Here is an 18,286-nt window from a genome sequence, read left to right on the forward strand (position 1 = left end):
CTGTTTAGATCACTCCTCACTCTTTGTCAGCCGTGTTTTTGTGGCTTTTTGACCATTTTTGCCACCTGTAACTCATTTTTCAGTCACTTTTCACCCATTTTTTTCCCTTCTCTGGCACTTTTTCTCCCCATTTCTGGCATTTTTCACCAAGTTCATTCTGCATTTTATGGCTACTTTGGCCCCATTAATTAATTTTTTGCAACTTTTCATCTGCTTTCTGACCATTTTTGCCACCTTTATCTCATTTTTGTGTCACTTCTCACCCTTTTTTTTCACTCTGTGCCCTTTTTGGCACTTGTTTCTCTCCTTTTCACCCAGTTTTTTTTCTCCATTTTATGGCTATTTTGCCCCATTAATGAATTGTGCTGCTTTTCATCTGCTCTTTGACCATTTTTGACACCTTTAAATTGCCAATTTTACAATTTTTTTCACTTTTCACTACTTGGATTGCTGCTCTTGCAGAGGTATTTTTCAACAATGTGGCTCTTTGGTTGAGCAGGGTTGAGTAACACTGTAATTTTATTTTAGATCAAATCAATGAGAATAAAGCTCTTCTTTCTTATTCCCTGACTCTGCAGTGTTTTATTTGAAAATGTGAAATTAAAGTGTTGGATCACGCATGGAAGGTTCAGCTGATGGGGGAAATTTTGCGCCCTTGGTAAAAAAAAAGAAAGAAAGAAAGAAAAAAAAAAACAGAAGTCACTTCCGAGGTACCAGCAAGTTGTGCGCTCTTGGAAAAGTTGTGCAAGCTGCTGACTTCAGGGAGACATCCCTCTGTCTGGTCTGGTGTCGGACTTCTTTTCAGGAATGCAGCGGGAAGTGTGAGAAGCAGGAAGGAGCTTGGTCTTTCTTTAACTCACCAGCCATTGTTAGAGGCGTTAATTGTAGGGAGAGTTATGTTATCAAGGCTACTCCTCCAAGAAGTGACTTTGAACGCCTCACCGCGGACTCTCGAGGACTTTTAGGACTGGAAAGAGGCTTCACGCGACTTCTTCTGCGCCATGGTCAGTAATCGATTTACCATCACGTTCGTAGAGGTGGGGGGAGAAAAACATTAAGAAATGCAAAGAAAATGGAGCAGTTAGATGGCTCATTTGTTAGCTTGAAATGACAGCCAAACGGCAGCCTGCTATGTGGATTAAGTGTCTTCTCTTCTTTTGTGTCACCTTTCCAGGGCTGCAGCAAGGTGATGTTGGGGGTGGTAGGGGCGGCTGTCGTCATCACGTTAATCACAATCACGTCAGTTTATTTAAGCAGTAAGTTAAAGCTCAAGCTCTGTGTTAGCATGCTGTCTTTTGTGTCGAGTGTGCTGTCTGTTGAAGTTGTATGTGAAAATAAACCACCAATAACTCGTGCAAAGCTTCATATCACGAATTTAAAAAAGGATGAAAATATTTATTTTGCTGGTACATTATTTTTTTTTAACTTTTAGTCTACTGTTCGGTTTGTATTGTTAGTTGTCTGTTGAACCTGTCTGTATGGCAAAGTTAAAGAATGAGGATATGAATGAAAAGTTTCTCTGAGTGAGTGCAGTGCAGCGTGTTGCTGAAATGGCGCCATCTTGCGACGGAAGTTAAAACTAAACGTTTTATTTTCCTTATTAGATTAAAAGTAGAGTTTCTCATTTACGGTGTAAAACGGCCCTAAATCAGTCTCATCTTAATGCGGGGTTCCTTTTATGTATGGGGTTCCAAAAGTGTCAAAAGTCATTTTCCCATTTTCTATTCGAGCTTTAGCTCTTCCTGTTCTCTATTTGTGCTACCTTTGCTCACCTGACCACACCTTTGCTGGTGTCAGTGGCTCAGATAAAGAGCCATCTGTCTGTGTAAATTTAAGCTTAAACTTTAAAGTTAAATGTCATGCCTTTCATCTTCATGTCATCTGACAGTAGCACTGCCTCTTTTGTTAAGACAGGGCTGTCAAACTCAATCACTGAGGGGACCAGATTCTGGATTCAGGACTAACCTGAAGGCCTAACAGGGTCCCCTTTATAACCATAAACCACAGGTGTCAAACTCAAGGCCCGGGGGCCAAATCCGGCCCACAGAACGATTATATCCGGCCTGCGAGATCTTATCATATTTGTATTATAACTGGCCCACCAGTATGAGGTCTGCAGTTTTCCTCCTGTATGATAATGTAAACTTCAACTTGATTATTTAAATATCCTTGTTAAGCTTAAAAAACTGAAAAAGTAAAGAGTAAGAAAGATTTCATAAAAAGTCAAGAATTAATTTGTTTTATTTCATATTTTCAATGTTGCATCTCAAGATTATGACTCAAACGTATGATTTTGACTTTTCATTTCATGCTTTGACCTTTTCAACTCATAATTTGGAATTAATATGTCAAGTTTGTATCTTTTACATCCCTAATTTTAAATTTCAAGTCATATTTTGGCCTTTTCCACTCATAATTTGGACTTTATAATTCACATTTTTATCTTTTAGATCCCTAATTTTAAATTTTAAGTCATATTTTGACCTTTTCAACTCCTTACTTTGGCTTTTTAGTCCCACATTTTGACTTTTAAACACCTGATTTCAATTTTTTCTCATATTATGACATTTTAAATACATTATTATTACATTTTAAATCATATTTTTACCTTTTAAATGCCCAATTTTGAATTTAAATCAATTTAATATTTTCAACTTTTTAAGTCATCAATTTGAAGTCTTGGTCATATTTTGACATTTTCAACTCCTAATTTTGGCTTTTTAATCCCACATTTTGAACTATCAGGCTCACAGTTTTATATTTTAAGTCATATTTTGACTTTTAAAGTCATTATTTCAAATATGATCTCATATTTTGACCTTTCAAACATATGATTTCAACTCTCTCCTGGTATATTTTCTCTTTAAAAACATTCTTTTTCTATTTTTAATATCGTGTTCTGATGTTTTGAACCAATAAATTGGAATTTTTATCTCAGATTTGAGCCTTTAAACTCATCATTTTTCCTTTTTTTTGAATTTCCAAATGATCTTTCATCAGTGCTTTTTTCACGTTTTATTACTGGTGAAAATGAGGTTGACAGTTATGGTTAAATGTTGACCCTGTTAGGCCCTCAGGTCAGACCTAAATCCAGAATGTGGCCCCTGCTGTGATTGAGTTTGACACCCCTGCCATAAACTGTCAACCTTGTTTCACCAGTAATAAAAGATGAAAAAAAAACGTGATGATGCACTGATGATAAATGATTTTGACATTTAAAAAGTTAAAAAGAAAAGTTTAAAGGCTCACAATCTGAGAAAAGTACATTTATTTGTATAAAAAGGTCAAAGCATAAAATTTAAAATTGAAAAATAATGTTTTATTTATTGCAAATATATTAGAAAGAAGTCAAAATTATGAGTTTAAATGGTCAAAATATGAAAAAAAATTGTAATCATGAAATTAAAAGTAAAAATATGATTTAAAATTTTAAATTGTGAGTCTTGAAGTTCAAACTATGGGATTATGAAGTCAAAGTTTGGAGTTGAAAATATTAGATAGAATACAAAATAATTGGTTAAAAAGGTCAAAATATCACTTAAAAATTAGAACTGTGAATCTTAAAGCTCAAAATATTATATGAGAAGTCAAAATTATGAGTTAAAATGCTCAAAGTATGAAAGTATGATGGGCCAGTTAGAATAGAAATATGAGATCATCCTGCAGGCCGGATTTAACTGTTCCACAGGCCGGATTTGGCCCCCAGGCCTTGAGTTTGACACCTGTGTGTTAAGACATGTGGTTTAATTGTCTTAATACTTGTTTTTTTATTGGGGTATTTTTTGTTGTTTTTTAACAGGTTTTTTTGAACATTATGCACACATACCATTAATACAGCTAGATAACAATCAAATCATAAAGTTGAACTATACATCGTAAGGAAGATAAAATAAATGAAGAGGTAGTAAATAAATGAAAAAAAAAACAAACAAGACAGACCAGTCAAGGTTAAAAAAATATCCCTTACTGTGTCTATTTAGTTCCACCCCCCTTTATTATTTTAGGACAACTATACCTTACAGGCATCCTTTCCCCCTTAACACTGTATAAGCCAGGACACATTACCACATCCCAGATTATCCAACACCAAGGCCGTAATAATGTCTGTTTTCTTTTGTTTGTTCATTTTGTTGTGTATTTTTGTTACTGTTCTGTGTATGTGTAAAAAAAAGATATAAGTAGGGTCGGGGGGGCTAAGTAAATAAGATCGGGAACCAGTGTCCTGGCTCTGTGGTAGCTCTGCTTCCATCAAAATAAAGACAAATGTGCTTCATTTCAGAATCTGGTGGGACCAAAAGACCATTCACTATTGAAGATTACTTCAATGACACGATAAGGTGGAGATCCTACAATTTATACTGGATATCAGGTACAGGGAGCTCTTTTTTTGTTATAAATAATGTATGAATGTTTATTCTGTGCAGAAAATCCTCTTACAGGTACAGTTTTTGTCATCTGTTATTTCAGACAAGGAGTATCTGCATAAAACTAGAGATGGGAATGTCTTTCTCCACAACGCTGAAACACAAGAGGAATCTTTATATTTGAGCAATTCAACCTTTGTAAGATACTTTTCTCTCAACATGTTTCTTTACTCTAATTTTTCCTAATGATTCACTCCTTAAATTGATATTTTAACAATCAATTTCCTGCAGACACAAGTGGATGCGACAGATTATTTGTTGTCAGGTGATCAGAGATACATCGCTTTTGAAAGCAATTACACAAAGGTGAGAAACGGTTCCTCAGATACATTTGTGTGTCTGTTTTTTACTTTGAAATGCTAGTGTTGCTGTAAGTTTGTTGTCAGCTGTCTAATCAGAAGTGCTTTGTCTGAAATCCAACAGAAATGGAGACATTCGTTCACAGCCTCATACTCCATCTATGACAGAGAGAGATCGTAAGTTGCCTTGTTTAATCACTAATAAGCTGGGGGATTCAGAAACTCAAGCATGAAATATTCAAACTTAGTGTTTTTATCATGAAAGTCTTGTTTAGTCGGTCATCATTTTTCATCACATGGAGACATGAGAGAGAAATGCCCTGATTTACCAGGGATCAATCTCATTATTTTTATCTTTCTTTCCAGAACGTTTGTTACAACTGGAAGTCCTCCAGCTGATGTGCAGTACTTTACATGGGCCCCCACAGGAAACAAATATGTAAGTGAGAAATGCAGCAATTTAGTTAAAAGGGCAAACGTTGTTTATACTTTAACAGCACTGACTTTGGGTCACACTGCCTTAATACTCTAGAGCAGTGGTTCTCAACTGGTCCAGCCATACGGCCCACCACCTACTGTAATGTGAATTATTGATTGATTTATTGATATGCACAATCATAAATTAAGAAACACATACAGAGATACAAGGTAAACAACTGTGCAGGAGAGGAAAGAAGCCAAAGCGCTTATATAAAATCCTCCCCTCGAAAACGAAATCACCCTATTAGATCATCCAAAGGGAAAGAAAGAAAAGAAAAAACAAAGGAAGCCACAAAAGGATCAGAGACAAAAGAAAAGTAATAGTAATAAAAGGTTAAGAAAACAACAAAACGACAATGATTGATAAACTTTTGACTTCATCCATTTTTGCTAGGCATGATTATTTTGCCTGTACAGAAGATCTCTCATCCAACCAGACCTAAACATTTTGCAAGAGGATAAAAGTTTAAGAGATCTGTCTAGGGAGTTCCAGAGTTGGGGACCATGAAATTTGATGAAATTTTTATGTCTGGAGGTACGGCACAGAGGTAATTGGAAGTTCTTCTGACTTCTTGTTGAATAGGAATGACTGTCTGATGATACCAGAAAGCAGTTCTGAAAAGTGCCTGGAATGTCTTGTTTGTGATGAATGAATTTAAACATAAATAGACGTGTTTGAAGCTTGTTAATTGAAAAAACTGACAATAATTTAAATTTCCTAAATAAAGGTGCAGAAGGTGCTTGATTGGTAGAGTTTGATATCATTCTTAAGAATCTTTTCTGAATTAAGAGTGTCTTTTTAAGGTGAGAGGAATATGAGGCAGCCCACACGATGTTACAGTTATCAAGTATGGATAGATTAGGCTGTAATACAATGCCATGAGACAGGGTCGATCAACTAAGTGAGAGATTTTCCTGATAATACCATAGGACTTCATCATTTTTTTCCCAACATACTCAATGTGGTTTCTCCCGGATAATCCTTCATCGACTAATATACAAAGAAATTTTGTGTAAGAGACTTGTTTGATTACAATGTTATTGATTAGCAGTTTTGAGTCCTGTTTAGAAAAAGTTTAATTTTTGTTTCTAAAGAGTATATAGTTTGATTTGTTAGCATTCAAGGAGAGCTTGTTCATCTGAAACCATTTAGAGGTGCATTTTTGATTAGGCATCCAAAGTCTGAGTGGGACATGACAGTATTTGTATCATCCGCAAATAAAATGGGCAGAGAAGACTCAGTCATTACAGCAAAATCATTAATAAAAATTAGAAACAGAAGAGGCCCAAGAATCGACCCTTGTGGCACACCATAGTGTAGTTTAACTTTCTTAGAAGCCTGACCATTAATACATACATATTATTCTCTGTTGCTAAGGTAATCACTAAACCATCTAAATACAAAGTCTTGAAGCCCATACCGGTGGAGTTTTAACAGGAGAATATCATGGTCTACTGTGTCAAATGCTTTAGAGAGGTCCAAGAATATGCCAATAGCAAACATATTTTTATCTAGTGCAGTAGAAATTCTATCTGTAAGTTGCAAACGTGCCATATATGTTGAGTGCTTTTTACGAAATCCCCCTTCAAATCTGAGAGACCTAGAGCAGTTTGCAAAAGAAGAGTGGTCCAAAATTCCAGTTGAGAGGTTTAAGAAGCTTGTTGATGGTTAGAGGAAGCGATTGGTTTCAGTTATTTTTTCCCAAGGGTGTGCAACCAAATATTAAGTTGAGGGTGCAAACAATTTTGTCCGTCCCATTTTTTGAGTTTTGTGTAAAATTATGTCAATTTTGTCTTTTTTCTTCAGATTTTTTGTGTTGTTCCGAAGCACATAAAGAAAATGAACATGTGTATACCAAAAACATTTGTAATTGCAACAATTTCTGGGGGAAATGGTGTATTTTCTGGAAAAATTCCAGGGATGCCAATACTTTCGTCCATGACTGTATGTTTGCAAACAATATCATAGAAAGTTTTTTTTTTTTCATTTTAAATTTTGTTTTACAGGCATATGTTGTAGATTACAACATTTTTCTTAAATCAGACGTCACTGCTGAAGCTGTTCAGGTGACCCACAATGGGAAAAAGAATGAGATCCTTAATGGCATCCCTGACTGGGTCTATGAAGGTAAGAACATTTTTAGACCTCAGAAAAACATGTGACTCGTTCTTTGCACACAGGATCATTGCAGATTTTTTTTTTCCATTTCAGAGGAAGTGTTTGCATCTAACGGGGCAATATGGTGGTCCACAACCAGCAGTCTTTTGGCTTATGCTGAGTTTAATGACACAGACGTTCACAAAGTGGAGTTCTCCTGGTATGGATCTGAGCAGTACCCAGAAACTGTGGCTGTCCCATACCCTAAGGTTTGATTCTTACATGGAAATGAAATATTATGAGCACAGGTTTTCAAACAGGTTGTTCAAGGAAAAACTGCCTCTAAATTTGACAAGATTACTTTTTATACCTTATACCTTTTATATATGCTCTGGCTTAATACGGTAAAGTCAACTAATAGTGAATATGAAACATTACATTTCTAATTAAAGAAAAAAACTCAGATTTCTCTGTCCTTTTATTTTAAGTCTTGCATGCACAGTCATGGTGCATAATTAGTTTTGTTTTTGTGTTTGTTGTAGGCTGGGTCGACCCTCACCAAGGTGAAACTGTTTGTGGTTGATACTACAAATCCATCCCGACGCACACAGGTGGCTCCTCCAGCGTCTGTTGCTTCTGGGTCCGTATATTCTTCACTTTATTTCATCATTTAACACCAGAGGCAAATACAGCATCCTCGTGTTCTGTGTGATGTGAAAATCTTCTCATCTTCTGTCGCCTTTTGCTCAGTGATCACATTTTGTGCTCAGTGAACTGGATTACAGACGAACGCGTCGCTGTGCAGTGGCTCACAAGAAAACAGAATTACGTGGTTGTACAGATCTATGACTTCGATGGAAGCAACTGGAGAGAAAAACAGGTAGCTGTCTGGTCAGAAAACCCTGTGTGGCGTCAGAATAGATCCTCTAATGCAGGGGTTCTCAACCTTTTCAACCCGTGACCCCCAAAATAAAGGTCCCAGAGAATGGGGACCCCCACTGTATCTGAGGGTGGCTGAACACAGCCATGCACAATTAAGAATAGTCATGTAGAGACAAGGCCGTCCATAAGGGGGGATAAAGGGGAGAGCTTTCTGGGGCCCAGCCAAACTGGGGGCCCATGGAGGTCAGCAAAATCATGGTCTATTGTAAAGTTAAGCTGTGATATGCATATTTTATGTTTAACCTGAAAAAAGAACCACTCTTATCAATGAAGTCTCTTTGTGAAATCATTTGTGTAGCATATAGCCTTTTTGAAGATTATTATTTTGTTAAAAAAAAAATTAAATGGGTTAAAAATTGAAAAAAATAGTTAATAGTGACAAAAATGATGGAAAGGTGGTGAAATTGGATCTTTAAAGTAGCAGAAATGGGTTAGAAGTAGCAAAAATTATGTCAGAATGGCAAAAATAACTGAAAAAAAGGCAAAAATGGGCATAAATTGTGCTAAAGTGGAATTAATAGTGGCTGAAAAGGCTTTAAAATGGCAAAAATAAGCATTAAATGCCAAAAATTTGTTAAAATTTGTGGGAGAAAATGATGAAAACTGTTTAAGATTTGGCAAAATTGGTGTAAAGTAGCAACAGAGGAATTTTAGAAATATTATAAGGTTTTTTTGGGAATCTGGGGACCCCCCCTCTCAGTGTCTCGCTACCCCTAAGGGGGTCCTGACCCCAAGGTTGAGAACCACTGCTCTAATGCAGTGGAACTCAATCTTGTCACACTTGAGGGTACACTGAAAATATTCTGTCCATTAACATCCCCTGCTTTTGAGAAAAAGGTGAATAGTTTTTTGTGGAATGAAAAGCATTATTAATGGTGTGTTTAGTGATAGGGTTAGATCTTTTTTATAGACATTTATACGCTTATCATAGTTCATATAAAGAATAATACATTTTAACAGATTAACAGAGACGGATTCTGCAGCCACAGCCATATCTGAAGCCCATGCTAAGGTCATTGAAGACTGATTCATGTCATTTTAAGAATGTAAACCCACGTGCGTAGGCAGTTTTACCATCAGCATAGGTAGGAAATAACCTGGGCTGTTGTGCTCCAAGGGGACTAAAGATATAGCCATGTACTCAAATATGAGATATATGTCTAAGATTACTTTCAGTGATGACCTGAATGTAAATAAGGGCTCAGGAGTGAATAAAATAGCATCAAAATAGATTTTGATTATCCAAAGAAGCCCCTGGGAAGAACTCCTGTCCCAGACAGCAAAGTCCAAGCCCCTTAAAAGGCCCTAGATGTCTACATATCAGGCAAATTACAGTAAGGTAGATCCCCATGGACATATTGTAACATAAATAGGTGAATTACTGTGTGGTAAAATGGCATGCATTGAATAAAAATGTTTGATTTATGGTAGAAAAATGGATTCTGCAACAATAGTGAGCATATCTAGTGCTTATAAAGTACATACCCCCTTGGATGTTTTACCTTTTTATTGAGTTTCTAAATCAATCATGTTCAATATAATTATGCTTTTTGTCAAAGTGAAAGTAGATTTCTGCAAAGTAATGTCAATTATACAAAAATGTAATACAAAATAAGTGACTGCAATATTCACCCCCTGCAAAGTAACTGACTTAATTCAACAGAGGACCAGACAATTGGAGCTAGTAGTCTCACAGTTGGGGATCACCTGAGTGCAGTTAATGTGTCTCAGTGATTGTAGTATAAAGACACCTGTGTCTGGAAGATCCAGTCACTGGTTAATCAGAATTTCTGGCTACTATTATACCATGAAGGCAAAAGAACACTCCAAGCAACTCAGAGAAAATGTTATTAAAAAGTATAAATCAGGGGATGGAAATAAATCAAGGCGCTGAACATCCCCCAGAGTTCAGTAAAATCATCAAAAAATAGAAGGAATATGGCACATGTGTAAACTAAACAGAACACATCCCACCCTCTCCACTGCCCAGCATCGCTCTTTATTTCCTTTCATTCATTTATACGTGATTACATCTTTGCTTTTTTACAGAAATTTGAGCAAACAAGCAAGACAGGCTGGGTCGGCCATGTAAGTTACCAGAATGAACTTCTGTTGACTCTTAAATGTCTGTTAATTGTTTGTATTTCTATAAAACATCTGTCTTTTCCAGTATGTGCCCTTGCCTCTGTTCTTCTCTGAGGATAAACTCAGTTTCTACAAAGTGATGAGCGACACTCAGGGCTACAAACATATCCATTATGTCAAAGATGTAAGTATTTTATCTGCTGCATGAGAAATAAGCTGCGCTCCACTTTTCTTTGGTGTTGAGTTATATATTTACTCTCATTAAGGGCAAAGCAACACCTATTACCTCAGGGAAGTGGGAAGTCATCTACATATCCAAATTAACAAGAGATGCAATGTAAGTGATGGCGCCCTAAATTTACTGGAAAAATTCTAAACTTAAAGATAAATATGAAGAAATATGTAAATCTGATTTACGTTTTTTTCTATAGATATTTTGTGAGTAACGAGTACCAAGGAATACCTGTGAAGAGAAATCTTTACAAGTAAGGTCTTGCTTACTGCCTATTTGTGTTCCTTTTTTTAGCATGCACATAGCATGACCTCGGTGACATCAGTGATGCAGGTTGCTTCTTGTTTGTTTGCCAGGGTCATGATTGGAAGCAGTCCCTCGGCCCCTCAGTGTCTCACCTGTGGCTTGTATGAGGACAGGTGTCAGTACAACTCAGCTTATCTCAGCTATGACGCCTCGTACTACCGAATGGACTGCTACGGTCAGTTAGCCACCCGCGTTTTCCCTTTTAAGCAATAAACCATCCACAGCAGATGTGTTAGGAACACCTGTACTCACTTCCTAAGTCATACACATGACTTTATGTGTGAACAACCCTGAATGCATTTTGTATTTTTTGCTCTAAGCAGGACCTGGATTTCCCCTTTACACTCTCATGGACAACAGAGGAGCAGGTGGAGGTCTGTATGCTGATGAAATCATGCAGGTTTCACTTTCTACTCTAACTCTATTCAAATATGCCGGGTGTAAGTTTGCAAAAAATACAAAAATATCTGATGATTTTTCATCATTTCTCTTTCTCTGTATAGTTTTCTACACTTGAATATAAAGACATGAAACATAAGAAGGGGTGGGGGAAGACGTCTGGTTCAAATGGGTCCCAAGGGGAGGATAACTGAGGCTCTTTGCGTTCTAAGATCTGCCTCAAGCATCCAATGCTAGTGATGATTATGATAAAGGATTAAGGATATAAAGGTTTAAATAAAATTTCTGACATGTTTTAATTCATTTTTGTTAAAAGTTATAAAAGTAAACCAATTTAAAAGTAGCTTTTGTTCTGCTTTTGTTTTTTTTCAGAGATCTCCGTTCTTGAGGACAACAAGGAAATTAAAAATATTCTTTCAGAATTCCAAATGCCAACAATGCAACATGGTACATTTAAGATAGCAGGATTTGGTAAGACAACATTTCTTAGTTTATTGTTGCAGAATAGACTAGAATGTCTTTATTCTCACTGTAAATTGTACAACCAAGTTTGCTGTATTTCTCTAAAACAGACGAATACCTTCCATCATATCCAGCCACGTACACATAAAAGTTATTTTAAAAAGGTGATTTAAAAAGATGTAGATGAAAGAGAGAAATATCAGTATAAATCAAGTTTATTGAGTGTAGTCTTCAAATCACAGAACGAAAATTCAGCCACCATGGGGCTTTCAATCAAAACAATAACATAGATTCACACTGCTCAGTTTCACCTTCTCCACTGCTGACCTCCTGTTTTGAATTTATCACTCTGAATGATTTTCACATTAGTATGGTGAAAAGCTGTTAAAATTTGTTTTCCTGTTTAACACTGTAAGCGAGGGATTTAACGCTTTCAAAATTTCATTGAACAAAAATACCTCTGCAACAAGTCCACAGTACAGTATTAACTGTGGTATAAAACAAAAAACGTCGAATGAAGACTTGGTAAAAAAAAAAAAAAAAGATGTCAGCATTTATTGAGCAACAATTGCTCTTTGTGCAAAAAAGTGCCAATATGTGATCTGTTGAGATCTCATGCTGTGTTCGGAAAATGGGCTTGAAAAAACATCCTTAAAGGTCAGATATTTTACACTTTTAAGACAAGTTTATATTGGTCTCAGAGGTCCCCAAAAAAGGCCTGTGAAGTTTGTTTCTGAAAAAAACAACAACACACCAGTACATGATTTTTGCATGTCTAAGAAATCCCTCTGTTTCAGCCCTGCTCAGAACGTGCTGTGTCTGTGGCTTTAAATATTACTGAGCTATCTGACTCCGCCCCTCTCAGGAAATGGATGTGGCTCCTCTGATCAGAAGAGGAGGGCGGAACTTTCTACCAAGTGGGGAGGGCTAATCAAACCTGGGGGCTGGGCTAACTCCCCACATGACATCATGAGGGGAAAATCTGAGAACGGCTTGTTTCAGCACACATTTTCTGAAAGGTGGAGAAAGAGAGTAGGGAGGGAATGGATTTTTCTGAATTTTGGGGGGACTGTGGACAGGCCAGGGGCACAGATTTTTGTTAAAAAAGCCTGAAAAAGTGAATTTTTTTGCAAAATATGTGACTTTTAAGTTCTGGCCATAAATAATAGGGAATGTGTGATGCCTGACATTGCACATCACATGCACATGGACTAAATAACAAAATAATTTTTATGCCACAGTAGATTCTCTTTCACTTCACTGCAAGGTTAATTTCCAGTGTATGTTCCCCGTAGGTTTAATTATGCACAACATCTACGGTATGTAAGGTTTATATGTGGTTAAAGCACTTTGGTATCTTCTGTTAATATGTTGAATTAAGGTTGAAGTTGAGCATATCAAACTTTCCACCATCAAATACATCAATTAGAATTCATACAGTCAATCAACATGCAAGTTACCATAAAAGTGAAAAATTAGTTAAGGCAAACATTTTGTTTTTTTATGTTTGTTGAATTTCAGTAATGGCTTTTGTGGTGACATCTGAAAAACAGGAGCATAATTATTGTATGCCTGAAAGTGTCTGCAATAGAGAATTAATCTTTATTTATTAAGATATAAATGTGTCTTTTAATATCCTTTTTGTTTCTGACAGATCTCTGGTATCAAATGATGTTACCACCCAATTTCAAGAAATCCAAGAAGTACCCTCTCCTCATTGATGTGTGAGTAAACAGCGTGTCTTCGTTACCATGTGGCACTTCAAATAAAAAACGGGCCTGTATTAAGATTTGACCATTTCTGGCCCGTTGCTGACCTGTGCAGGTATGGAGGCCCATGCAGTCAGCGGGTTGACTATCGGTTCAAGCTCAACTGGGGAACATACCTCTCCAGTTCACATGGGATCATCGTCGCCAGTTTCGATGGAAGGGGAAGCGGTTACCAAGGTGACGATATACTGCACTCCATTTACAAGCGCCTTGGGACGTTTGAAGTTGAAGATCAGATGGCAGCTGTGAGGTAGAGTGTGTTCCAGTCACCTCAGTGACATTACATTCAGTTAATGTCTGTATTAATAAAAGTGTGATTTACTGCATCTTTATATGTTACAGTCATTGCTGCTCAGTAAATAGAGTGTCTATATTTTAGGAAATTCATCGACATGGGCTTTATTGATAAAGACAGAATAGCAATATGGGGCTGGGTGAGTTTTTCAGTCTTTTTTTCCACTATAAACCTTTTATTCCTCTATTCAGTCTTATTTTAAATATTCTATTAATGTAAAAATTTCTGATCCTCAGTCCTATGGTGGTTACATTTCCTCCATGGCCCTGGGTGCTGGAACTGGACTCTTCAAATGTGGAATAGCAGTCGCCCCTGTAGCCAAGTGGGAATATTATGGTTGGTATACACACAGCACATACAACATAACTCTTTTGTATAGTGAAGCTTTGCACTCCATAAGATAATATCAGACTGGGAAATTTGTTTTAACTTAAGCTCCTGTGAGGAGATTTTAGATGAAAGTTAACAGACTGAAATTAAAGCCGATGCCTCTGTCTGGGCAGCAGGGTTAGGGTCTCTCCAGAGGTGTTTCAGGTCAGGGCTGTGGCTGGGCCGCTCTAGGACATTCACAGTTTCCCTAAGCTACTCCTGTGTTCTCTAGGTTGTGTGCTCAGGGTCATTTTCACCAGAGAAAGGAAACCTCTGGCCCAGCCTGAGTCCTTAGCACTGTGGAACAGAACAGTTTTTTTAAAGGTGCAGTGTGTAATATTTAGCCTATTAGCATTTAGCAAAACAAGCTTGGTTAAAATGAAACATAACATTTATAAATAGATTGATCTAAATTAGTGTTGACATCTGATGACACATTTTTTAAATTTATGTTTTAAATTAACTCAGAATAAGCATTTTATTCATACATAGGGAGGGTCCCCTCCAAGGAAGCTGCCATCTTGGATTTTTGCATTTTGCCTGTTTCTAAGGCACCATAGAAGGAACAAAATAACAGTTAAGCATGTATTGATTTTTAAACTTCACTGGTTCCCACAGTTATCACCAGAGAAATGAGCATCACACATTTCAGAATTGACTGTTAGATGTTGATAGTCCCATTTTTACACACTGTACCTTTAAATTTAGGATATCTCTGTACTTTGCTCCAGTCAGCTTTCCCTCAACCCCTACAGATCCGTGCTGCTGAAAAACACACCCACAGCATGATGCTGCCACCAAGGCCAAACTGTTCAACTTGGGTTTTTTTGAATGTCAGTCTGACAGTCCTTCAGGTGCTTTTTTTTACCAACTCCAAGCAGGCTTTCAGAAGCTTCTGCCCAGCCACTCTACCATAAGCCCAGGTCAGTTGAGGGCTGCAGTGACGTTTGTCCCTCTTAAACTGTGCCCAGTCTCTGGTTCCATTCTGAAGTCTCAGAACCTTGGTGCTTTCTGGTGAACCAGCCTGCATTCACACCAGTTTAACCTGAACCAAAATGGGAGGACATGCTGGGCATGTATCCAGCTCCACTTTTGCTCAGGTCTTTCCTGCTGTTCTGGTATTCCTTCTTCAGTTTCTTAAGTTTATTAATTATTTGGTCTGGTGTTCAGGTGAACCCAGTCTTCACTATCTCTTCTGCAAATTCAGTATGTAACTTGCTCTTCCTTGTTCTAGTCTCCAGCCTCCCCTGGAATTCTGTTGATGCCCAGCTTACAACCAAGCATTTTGTCTCTCCAGCAAACCACTTTTTCTCCATTTTCTGCTCGTCTTCACAACCTAGAATGTGACACGCCCACTGATGATTTCACGGTTCCCAAGAAAGAGCCAACTATTTTTGGTTCCAGCTGAGAACCAACTTTTCGGGTTCAGAACCAATTTTATCCCGGTTTGAATGCGCCGGCAGGTTCCAAACTAGGTTCAGGAACCAGAACTGGCACGGAGCCCTGGCAATCTAAAAGGCCCTTTACTGGGGCCCTTCTATTCCAATTGTTCAGTTTGGTTAAGAGACCAGCTCTTGGGAGAGTCCTGGTCTCTGAGTTCCTTTGACTTCATGGCTTGGTTTTTACTCTGATATGCATTGTCACCCGTGAAGCCATTTATAGAGAGGGGTGTGCCTTTCTAAATCATGTCCAATCAATTTAATTCACTTCAGCTGTACTCCAATCAGTTGCAAAGGGTCTGAATACTTATGTCAGGGGTTTTCAAAGTGTGTGAGAGTGAGCCTCCCCTAAGAGAAAATTATTCATTCGGTGGACCCCCACCCACATAAAGATTCAGACTGAAAAAAACCTTAACCATATTTTTTAACATTAATGTCTAATTTTAAATATTTTTAACATTTTTATATCTTTGATATTTTGGTCTGCAAATGTTCTTAAACATCTGTTTTTACCAAGTAATCTGTTATTTGGTTTCAGTAATGAATTTATTCCCAATACTACCTGATTATTCTGCTCTGATAATCCTTAAGGCAGTGTTACTCAACCAAAGAGCCAAACTGTTGAAAAATACCTTGTAAGAGCCAAAATATAAGGGGTGAAAAGTGGCAAAAACGGCTTGAAGTAGCAATAAAATTAAGTTAGAGATGGCAAAAATGGGTGAAAATGGGCAAAAATGGGGATAAAAAGTGAAGAAGATGGGTGAGAAGTGGCAAAAAATGAGGAACAGGTGGCAAAAACAAGGCAAAAAAAATGAGTAGAAAATGGGTAAAAAGCAGTCAGAAATGGGTTAAAAGTAGGAAAAAAGTGGTATTTAATGGCAAAACGATGCTTAAATGGGCGAAAAGTGGCAAAAAATGGTGAAAAAGGGCAAAAATTGGAAGAAAGTGGCAAAAAGAAGTGGCAAAAATGGGCAAAAAGTAGGAAAAAGTGGTATTTAATGACCAAGGGTAGCTTAAATGGATGAAAAGTGTCAAAAAATGGTATAAAGGGGCAAAAAAGTTTCCCTTTTTTAAGGTTTTCTTTTTAGAATGAAGACATCAAAGAGACACTAATAATCACAGATCACACGTTGAGTATCACTGCCTCAAAGTAACTTTAAGTCTATTCATTTTGCTTTATGCACAGCAGAAGTTAGCAAAGCAAATCACTTTTGTTTTTTTTGGTTTATGGTTCCGCGCCTCCCCTGAAGTTCTGTGGCACCCCCCAGGGAGAGCCACCTCACACTTTGAAAACCGCTGACTTATGTCAATGTAATATTTCAGTTTTTACTTTTAATACATTTTTAAAAGATTCCAAAATTCAGTTTTCACTTTGTCATGACGGGGTACTGAGTGAAGATTGATGAGAGAACAAAATAATTCCAGCAACTGTTGCATCAGGCTATAATGCAACACAGTTTTATCCACATTCTAGCACCTTCTCAGACCACAGAATTCTTGATCCTTCCCATAACAAGACCCATCTCTATTGAAACATAACATTTATTTTTTATGGCAACAAGCAATCTATTTTAGAGTTTGTTTGGAGTGTGTTTTCTGTGAAGTTGTATTAACTTGTCTTTCTTTCACAGATGCAGTGTACACTGAACGCTATATGGGCAAGCCATCAGAGAACTCAGACTCCTACAAAGTAAATATTTCACATGTCAGCTTAAACACGATAGCACACTCACTGAGAGATAAAGTATGTTTATTAAAGGGGGGAATCTCTGTTTTATTTAACAGAATTCTTCAGTGACAGCCAGGGCGAAGAACTTCAAGGACGTAGATTATCTGTTGGTTCACGGTACAGCGGATGGTACGTCCAGTAATATGTTCTATTTTTGAGCTCTATTTCTCAACAGTGTGCCAGGTAACACAGCAAAGCTTTGCACAAATGCACTAATGGAAAGTGGAGCTTTAATGTTCAGTCACGTAGTGAAAACGCTGTCTTTCCTGTGCAGACAACGTCCATTTTCAGCAGGCAGCACAGATCTCCAAAGCTCTGGTAGAGGCGCAGGTGGACTTTGAGGCGATGGTAAATATTGGCTCAGGGAAGTGGGGGCTAATATTGGCCTTGAACATGGTGATGAAATACAGCATTGCATGGGGGAGTTGGCAGGTTTTATCAGGCACTACTCATAAAATAAGCTATTTAAAATATGATGTGATCCGGTAACATAACAGACTCTCTAAACTCACCTAATGTCTTTGTTGGTTTCAGTGGTACACTGACAAGGACCACTCACTCAGAGGATCAGCCTTCCATCACACTTACACCCTCATGAGCCACTTCCTGCAGAAATGCCTTGTTAATCCCAAATAGATGTGAAAACTGTGACTGCATTTTTATCCAACATTAACACACTTTTTGTGTGTGCGTGTGTGTGTATTTTTTATGTGTGTGTGCATTGATTATGTCAGGTCAACCCAGTACAATTATTTTTGTGCAATGGTGGTTTTATTACTTTTGCAAATGAGCATTTGTATTTTATCTTACATTTTATACGTACTTAAAGCCATGGCATGCATTTGGGATTTTATGTCAGTCTAAGCTGTGTTTCGCTGCACTGATTTGTTGTTGAGTATATAAAATGTGTTGCAGACATGCCCTTATGAAAGAGAAATAAACTTTGTTTTAAAAAATC

At 37.4% G+C, this 18,286-nt stretch overlaps 1 protein-coding gene across 1 annotated transcript; it reads left to right on the top strand.

The window, feature by feature from the left end:
* The first annotated feature begins 712 nt into the window (after nt 1–712).
* On the top strand, nt 713–18,286 carry LOC121522256 (fibroblast activation protein, alpha). Its single transcript, XM_041806425.1, has 26 exons — nt 713–1,004; nt 1,175–1,256; nt 4,280–4,369; nt 4,468–4,562; nt 4,656–4,730; nt 4,848–4,900; nt 5,090–5,162; nt 7,211–7,331; nt 7,416–7,570; nt 7,844–7,941; nt 8,052–8,181; nt 10,293–10,331; nt 10,414–10,512; nt 10,595–10,665; nt 10,760–10,813; nt 10,917–11,041; nt 11,190–11,240; nt 11,638–11,736; nt 13,382–13,451; nt 13,552–13,746; nt 13,876–13,930; nt 14,028–14,127; nt 17,231–17,289; nt 17,385–17,457; nt 17,603–17,676; nt 17,863–18,286. Exons 1-26 carry the CDS (start codon nt 1,002–1,004, stop codon nt 17,962–17,964), a joined length of 2,241 nt encoding a protein of 746 aa, XP_041662359.1. The 5' UTR covers nt 713–1,001; the 3' UTR covers nt 17,965–18,286.

Source organism: Cheilinus undulatus, linkage group 15, assembly GCF_018320785.1.
Source record: "Cheilinus undulatus linkage group 15, ASM1832078v1, whole genome shotgun sequence".
NCBI classification, from domain to species: Eukaryota; Metazoa; Chordata; class Actinopteri; order Labriformes; family Labridae; genus Cheilinus; species Cheilinus undulatus.

Bases quoted from the DNA above. Each gene is read 5' to 3' on its own strand.
- LOC121522256 (XM_041806425.1), top strand. The intron at 7,942-8,051 runs GTCCGTATATTC...CCTTTTGCTCAG, and splicing joins CCAGCGTCTGTTGCTTCTGG to TGATCACATTTTGTGCTCAG. The intron at 13,931-14,027 runs GTGAGTTTTTCA...TCTGATCCTCAG, and splicing joins GAATAGCAATATGGGGCTGG to TCCTATGGTGGTTACATTTC.